The sequence below is a fragment of the Myxocyprinus asiaticus genome, chromosome 47 (genome assembly GCF_019703515.2).
Source record: "Myxocyprinus asiaticus isolate MX2 ecotype Aquarium Trade chromosome 47, UBuf_Myxa_2, whole genome shotgun sequence".
In the NCBI taxonomy this organism is placed as follows: Eukaryota; Metazoa; Chordata; class Actinopteri; order Cypriniformes; family Catostomidae; genus Myxocyprinus; species Myxocyprinus asiaticus.
Window position 1 is genome coordinate 1,043,845 of NC_059390.1, and position 8,656 is coordinate 1,052,500.

At 45.3% G+C, this 8,656-nt stretch overlaps 1 protein-coding gene across 2 annotated transcripts in view; it reads right to left on the reverse strand.

Moving 5' to 3' along the window:
• Positions 1-8,656, reverse strand: part of LOC127436426 (glutamate receptor ionotropic, kainate 2-like) — a 91,744-nt gene that overhangs the window by 68,251 nt on the left and 14,837 nt on the right. For both annotated transcript variants that reach the window (XM_051690550.1, XM_051690549.1), the window contains exons 2-3: positions 4,222-4,389; positions 2,749-3,006 (exon numbers count right to left, since the gene is read on the reverse strand). In XM_051690550.1, the coding sequence (XP_051546510.1) occupies positions 2,749-3,006; positions 4,222-4,389 (426 nt within the window). The remainder of the gene's footprint in view (positions 1-2,748; positions 3,007-4,221; positions 4,390-8,656) is intronic.

Genomic DNA, 8,656 nt, shown 5'->3' on the forward strand with positions numbered 1-8,656 from the left:
CTAAGGCCTGTGGTGCCGCTGGACAGGCCGCCTCTGCCCTGCACGCCATGGCTCTCCCTGCAAGTGCACCAAGCCAAGGTGCTAAGAGGACTGCATGAGGGAAGTTCTGACCTGGGATTGATGCAGGAGCTGCGCTCGGTAACCGACCTCGCTTTTGAGGGCCGGGCATACCAGTTCAAGGTCCTCCCCTTCGGCCTGTCCTTGTCCTTGAGACCGCTTCAGCACTGGCTTCAGACTCGAGTCCCGAGATGGGCATGGCACCACGGGACACATCGCGTGGTCGTCACGCCGATCTGTCGCCGCCTCTTCAGCCCTTGGACCGACCTAGCATTTCTACGGGCAGGGGTTCCCCTAGAGCAGGTCTCCAGCCGCATCATGGCACTTGGACTGGCCCGCGGCTGCATTGGCACATCAACTGCCTTGAGTTGTTGGCAGTACTGCTCGCCCTGCGGAGGCTCTGGCCATTGATCCAGGGCAAGCATGTGTTGGTCTGGACAGACAACACAGCGACGGTAGCGTACATCAACCGCCAAGGCGGCCTATGCTCCCGTTGCATGTCACAACTCGCCTGCCGTCTCCTCTTCTGGAGTCAGCAGCACCTCAAGTTGCTGCGAGCCACTCACATCCCGGGCGACCTCACCACCGCAGCAGACACGCTCAGGGGAGAGTGGAGACTCCACCCCCAGGTGGTCCAGCTGATATGGAGTCGATTCGGTCGAGCACAGGTAGACCTGTTTGCTTCCCGGGAATCCTCCCACTGCCCGCTTTGGTACACCCTGACCGAGGCACCCCTCGGTATAGATGTGCTGGCACACAGCTGGCCCCCAGGACTACGCAAATATGCGTTTCCCCCAGTGAGTCTACTTGCACAGACCCTGTGCAAGGTCAGGGAGGATGAGGAGTAGGTTGTCCTAGTAGCACCCTACTGGCCCACCCAGATGTGGTTCTCGGACCTCACGCTCCTCGTGACAGCCCCCCTGGCGAATTCCCCTGAGGAAGGACCTTGTTTCTCAGGGACGGGGCACCATCTGGCACCCACGACCAGACCTCTGGAATCTCCACGTCTGGCCCTTGGATGGGACACAGAAGACCTAAGTGGCCTACGACCCGTGGTGGTAGACATGATCACTCAGTCTAAGGCTCCCTCTATGAGGCGCCTGTATGCCTTGAAGTTGCATCTGTTCACTAAGTGGCGTTCTTACTGAAGACCCCCAGAGATGCACAGTCAGATCAGGGCTTTCCTTCCTGCAGGAGAGGCTTGCACCTTGAAGGTGTATGTAGCCGCCATTTCAGCACATCACGATGCAGTAGATGGTAAGTATTTGGGGAAGCACGACTTGATCATCAGGTTCCTGAGAGGTGCTAGGAGGTTGAATCCCTCCAGGCCGCGCCTCATCCCCTCGTGGGACCTCTCTGTAGTTCTTCGGGGTCTACGGGGAGCTCCCTTCGGGCCCCTGGAGTCAGTTGAGCTTAAGGCACTCTCTTTGAAGACTGCCCTCCTGACTGCGCTCACTTCCATCAAGAGGGTAGGGGACCTGCAGACGTTCTCTGTCAGCGAAACGTGCCTGGAGTTCGGTCCGGGCTACACTCACGTGATCCTGAGACCCCGACCGGGCTATGTGCCCAAGGTTCCCACGACCCCGTTTAGGGATCAGGTGGTGAACCTGCAAGCGCTGCCATGGGAGGAGGCCGTGTGGTCTCCGTGGTGTCTTCCCCTTGGGAGTGACACACCCCCCCCCCGACATAGACACTTATGGCCCCCAGCCGGTAAACAAAATTCCACTCTTTTTGGGGGAAAAAAGAGGAAAAGAGGCCACGGCTGGGCTAGCCTGTCCCTATTTGTTGGGCAAGTTGACTTCTTCCCAAAGGACCATTCGATGCTCATAAGAACGTTGGGGGAGGTTACGTGATGGCCTGGTGCGCTGGCTACAAGGCACACAGCAGTCTGCCCGTCTCACACCGCCAGTCCACGTAACACAGTTCAGCTTATTGTGTCATTTCGTATAGGGACCCCTAGTGTCACTACATCGATACAACGTCGAGTGAGTGACAGATAGGGAACATCCTGGTTACTTTCGTAACCTCCGTTCCCTGATGGAGGGAATGAGATGTTGTGTCCCTCTTGCCACAATACTGAACTACCCACTGAAATGGCCGGAACCTTGTCTCTGCTCCTCAGCACAAAACCTGAATGAGTGGTTGCGAGCCAGCTCCTTTTATACCCATATGTCCGGGGGAGTGGCATGCAAATTCCACTCGCCAATTCCCATTGGCCTTTTTTCAAAATCATAGGTGTTTGGGGCTCCCAAGAGTGACCCCTAGTGTCACTACATTGACACAATGTCTCGTTCCCTCCATCAGGGAACGGAGGTTACGAAAGTATCCAGGATGTTTTCAATGGAGTAAAACGCTGTTATAATGTGGAAGAGAGGTGTGAACATTGTGAAATAAATGCATTTTCAAACGAATATTTGTCTGTATGAAAGGCGTAAGGCCAGAAACATAGTTTGCATAAATACGCATATGCAGATGTCCGGTTGCACATGCTTAATTGACACATTTTGGAATGGAACTACATGTGAAATCGAGCTTGTGAAGCTAGAAGCATCTGCACTGAGCATGTTTCGGTCTTAAGAACGAAAACGTCTTTATTGTTTCACATGCTATTCTGCTCTAGTTTGCTGCATATTCAGCCCGACAGGCTGAGAGCTCACCAGCTGCAAATTTGATTGGTTGCGATCTACTCACCGGTGCTGTCATCATACACCACAGTGACCATCTTCCATCTGAAGAAGTGCACTAGATCCAGTATTGCACGACTGAGGGAGGAGAAATCCGGGTACAGACTGACGTAATACGCGTCTCTGTTGTCAGACACCTGATGCTTCCAGCGCGTCTGAATGTGAGGGACGCCCAGAGCATTAGAGATAGACTGCACCGCATTGGCTGACGAGCTGTGGGAGGGGCCAAAGATTGCTGCCACACCCAGGGAGAGCTGCTCGCAGGCTGGTGATTGGACGAAGAATATGTGTCAGTTACTATTATTTTAACATACACATGGTAAACAGACACTTCTCTCTCCCATTTGATAGTAAAAACACAAATGTTTTTGAGGTCACTAACACAGAGATTCATCTGATTCATGTTTGTCCATTTCATCTCAGTCTACAGGTTTAAAGCAGAAGTGGTTTGATGGCAAAAGCTCCTCAGATGGTATTTGTCTAAACTGAACTTGATTTCACTTTTCATTCTGCAGTTACAACCACAACGCAAAGCAGCCGGAGAAAAAAGGGTCATTAAAATTACAAATGAGGCCAGCTGAAGTGCTCTGTTTGAAATGGCAAAGCACATAAAACTAGGCCAAGAGAGAGAGAGAGAAAATAAGAATCCTTTTTTTATTTGAGGCTATTTTCAGGAAAAGCACACAAATGTTTAAATGTATTTGAGATGAGACAGTTGTGAGACTCGAATCATTTCCAGGAAAATCAAAACTTCTGTCATGCCATTCTTGGATGCTTCCTCAACTATGGCCAATTTTAGAAAATAAACTCCCTTAAAACATGATAAAACAGGGATGAGTGACGAGCTACAGGACATTTACAATATTACTTGGTTTCTATTGCGCACATTGTTGGTAATTGGTGGAAATTACAATTTGTCATAATTTGTAAATGATTTTCTCACAATACATATTGAAATAGTTCATGGTTATTTTACTCTTTGTTTTCATTATCAGAGCTTTGAAAATGTAACAATTAACATTTTAACGATACATTTTCATATTTAAAGATTAAAAGTCTTGGTCTGGGACAAGGGTAAAACACATGATATAGATCTAATATAGATGTAAAAATCATTTTGATTCAGACGGATTTGCTAGTGAATTATTTAGACCAATTTGTGAACAGTTTTGGCCAATCAGAGAAAAAAACAACAACTCAAAACTATAAAGAACAATTCACAGACAAATCGAACATCACTACTGCTTGTGAGCAAGTTTTATTCTACACAACTGCAATCTACTATAAATTTAAAATCTAAATCTAAAAAAATGTTTACTATAGAAATTTCCATGACTTTTGATAATTTTTTAATTTCCTTGAATTTTCCAGGCCTAGAAAACACAAATATTACACACACACACAAACACACACAGACACACACACACTCACACACACAAACACACACAAATACATACAGACACACATCTTGTCGACTCACCTTTTCTGGAGGCCTCGAAACTGTCAAAGACGTTGATTCTCTGGATGTCGTATGTAAGCGTTGTGTTGGGCAAAAGCGTTCGGTTTCTGTTAATGGTGTTCAGTGCAAATTTAAAGGCCAGTTCCTCCGGTCCGGACGGGCCACTCTCTATCGACTCAAATATACCACCTGCACAGAAACGCAAACACACCATTTATTTTTATCCTTATGCTCATGCAAGACATCTCGATAACACACACCAACAGCATCTGGATACCAAAACATTTCATTAACGAGGAAACAACCACTGCGACCAGATTTATTTAAACATCTGAGCCGTAACACACTGTATTTCTAGCACTTGTGTAAGTCAAGATTTATAATAAAAAAATGCCTTAAATTTTGGTCCGTTTCTCACCAAAACTGATCGGATCGCTTCAGAAGACATGGATTAAACCACTGGAGTCAAATGGATTACTTATATGCTGCCTTTATGTGCTTTGTTTTTGGAGATTCAAAGTTTTGGAGCACATTGACTTATTGTATATACAAAAACACATCATACTGTACATCCAAGAAAGAAAGTCATACGAGTTTGTGTAACATTATTTATTTAGGAAATGTTTTTCCAATTGAGGACGTCCCCAAACTACAGCTACAGTAAATAAACACACACACACACACACACACACATGCATTCCAGCATGTTCGATCTGACCATCTGAATGTGTGTGTGTCTCTGTGCGTGTGTGTGTAAGAGTGTGTCTGTGTGTGTGTGTGTGTGTGTGTGTGTGTGCGCGTCTGTGTGTGTGTGTGTGTGTGCTGGTTAATGGAATCAGATCATCTATGAGGCTGTGAATTATTAAGGATATGAATTATGCAAGTGAGTTACAGAACAACACCATATGGGAATACCTGCTCTCTCTCTCCGTCTCTCTCTCTTGCTTTATATCTCGCACGCTCATCTGCCTCCTTCTAGGCAATTTCTATGAACACACACACGTTTATTTAGCCATCAACTTTTATATAAATCTTCTAGTTTTTATATAAAGCTGATTATAACACTACAGACTACCCCAAACCTGAACCATAGCACTAAAAAAACAACATTATTTAATGTATATGAATCATTTTCACCTTGGTGGATGTTCCCAAAAGGAGGTTTTATAGACACACACACACACAAGGTGGATTGGGAATAGCAGAGCGGGTCCAAAGCAAAGTCTGGTGTGTATTCGCAGTTATTCTGAGCGGATCATTATATTTTCCAGCCAATTTGAAGGTGTTAATGTGTTCATGTTAAAGTGTGACTGTTTGACTGTGGGAAACAGCCCAGTGTAATTGTGTTATTAACACATCTCTACTGCTCACAATCTTCAACACACACCATTTAAATAATGTCACACTCGCACAGGAAAGAAACATCACCAGAGATATCTCGTTCATCTCTCAATTGTTTTTCCTAAACAGCAATGGAAGTAAATAGAGCACAAAAAATGCTGATTACCACAAATTTAATTTCGACTCGTCCCTCCTTTTCTTTAAAAAAGCACTAATGTGTGTTCCAGTGAGTCACTTACAATGGAAGTCAATGGGGTCAATAATCTGTAAACATTAAAATACTCACTGTTTCAAAAGTATAGACACAACAACCTGTTCTCACTCCCGAAGTGTCAACAGGCGCGTCAGCAGGTGGACACCAAAAGCACCCTTTGGCATCAGTTTCCGATGCATCCAGCAAGCACATTGCTTTCAGTGACAAACGTTCGGCGTCAAAGACTGACGATTAAAATCTTCAGTTTCACTCTGTTCATGGCACAATGCTATCGTATGGTTTGGAATTATTATAGTGCTTTTGTATTATTTTATTTAATTTTTTTGTTAAATAAGTGATACTTTTATCTGCTTATGTCTTGTTGAAAACTGGTTAGGTTTAGGCAGAATTGTGGGGTAGGGTGCTTAAAAATATCTAAAAAATTGTGTAATATAAATGTAAATTATTGTCACTAAATTTACCCAACCCCATCTTTAAAACTAACCAATTATCAACAATGTTATACACGAAACCTCATGATTTATATAGTTGCTAATTGGTTAGGATCAAGAGTGAGGTTGGGTTAGGGGACCTAAAATAATCGGCATGATCATGTAATAGAAGCACACTAATATATTTATAAGTATAGTAAAACATATTGTGGTTAAACACACGCCTTACCTTTTAGACTGCCTTCTGCGTGCATCGGATACAGACGCCCTGTAGTGGTTTTAACCACCAACGCAAACCACACAATTGCGTGGGGCCCTGGACGTCAAGAGGGCCCCCACCCCGGTAGGAAAGCTCAGTAAAAACCGCTTGAAGTGACATGTTGTTCTGGATACACGCGCGAACACGCCGTTGTCAGCACTCTCAAAGCGGTTCACGTTAGAAGCTGCCGGGTTCAGGTCAGTAGGACTTTGGGTTTGTAATTTTAGAAATAATATATAGGCCTTCTGAACTTGTTTCACTCACATGCTCAGATACGCGCGAACGGATGAGTTAGGGGCCGTTCACACCAAACAAGTTTTTTCATTGTTTTCCTATGTAAACGCGCTGGACGAACGTCCTTGACTGCTGCACCGCGTCTCGCTGTTTCTTCAGTATCTCACGCAGTGACCGGCAAATTTTTAGACACTGTTTGAAGTTAATAAGAACTTCAGGTTTCAAAAACACATGTCGAGACACCTGTGTTCTGTTTCATTTGTTGTGCTGCGTCTAGACTGTTTTTAGTGCAAGTGTCACAAAGATTTAACATTCAGGTTGCAAAGAGGTGACTGTCACAATGTTTAACATTATTCCAGATTGTTCTGCACCAAGTGAAGTTTCAGCGCTTGATAAACAGCTATGTTTTTCCCATCCATTCTAGTGTACTGAGGGGCCGCTGTGCTTGTGTGTTTACTGTTATGAATGTTGCCTACAATGCTAACAAAAAATACAGCCTTTTGCAACATGGTGAACAATACACTGCAGCATCAGAATACAAGATCCAGGAGAAAGTAAAGTAAATAAGACTAATGAAATACACTATATTGCCAAAAGTATTCGCTCACCCATCCAAATAATTGAATTCAGGTGTTCCAATCACTTCCATGGCCACAGGTGTATAAAATGAAGCACCTAGGCATGCAGACTGCTTCTACAAACATTTGTGAAAGAATGGGCCGCTCTCAGGAGCTCAGTGAATTCCAGCATGGTACTGTGATAGGATGCCACCTGTGCAACAAGTCCAGTCGTGAAATTTCCTCGCTACTAAATATTCCACAGTCAACTGTCAGTGGTATCATAACAAAGTGGAAGCGATTGGGAATGACAGCAACTCAGCCACGAAGTGGTAGGCCACGTAAAATGACGGAGCGGGGTCAGCGGATGCTGAGGCGCATAGTGCGCAGAGGTCGCCAACTTTGTGCAGAGTCAATCGCTACAGACCTCCAAAGTTCATGTGGCCTTCAGATTAGCTCAAGAACAGTGCATAGAGAGCTTCATGGAATGGGTTTCCATGGCCGAGCAGCTGCATCCAAGCCATACATCACCAAGTGCAATGCAAAGCGTCGGATGCAGTGGTGTAAAGCATGCCGCCACTGGACTCCAGAGCAGTGGAGACGCGTTCTCTGGAGTGACGAATCACGCTTCTCCATCTGGCAATCTGATGGACGAGTCTGGGTTTGGCGGTTGCCAGGAGAACGGTACTTGTCTGACTGCATTGTGCCAACTGTGAAGTTTGGTGGAGGGGGGATTATGGTGTGGGGTTGTTTTTCAGGAGCTGGGCTTGGCCCCTTAGTTCCAGTGAAAGGAACTCTGAATGCTTCAGCATACCAAGAGATTTTGGACAATTCAATGCTCCCAACTTTGTGGGAACAGTTTGGGGATGGCCCCTTCCTGTTCCAACATGACTGCGCACCAGTGCACAAAGCAAGGTCCATAAAGACATGGATGAGCGAGTTTGGTGTGGAAGAACTTGACTGGCCTGCACAGAGTCCTGACCTCAACCCGATAGAGCACCTTTGGGATGAATTAGAGTGAAGACTGTGAGCCAGGCCTTCTCGTCCAACATCAGTGTCTGACCTCACAAATGCACTTCTGGAAGAATGGTCAAAAATTCCCATAAACACACTCCTAAACCTTGTGGAAAGCCTTCCCAGAAGAGTTGAAGCTGTTATAGCTGCAAAGGGTGGGCCGACATCATATTAAACCCTATGGATTAAGAATGGGATGTCATTTAAGTTCATATGCGTCTAAAGGCAGATGAGCGAATACTTTTGGCAATATAGTGTAGTAGGTTTTTGCACACCTACTGCTTTATAGATGAGGCTTCAGATTTTAGTTTTATGCAAGACCACTCTTGTCAATTTTTATCTAGTTTTACTCCTACAAACCCCTCCTTTATCAGCGACTTAATACTGAAGTCCAATTCTTCATCTT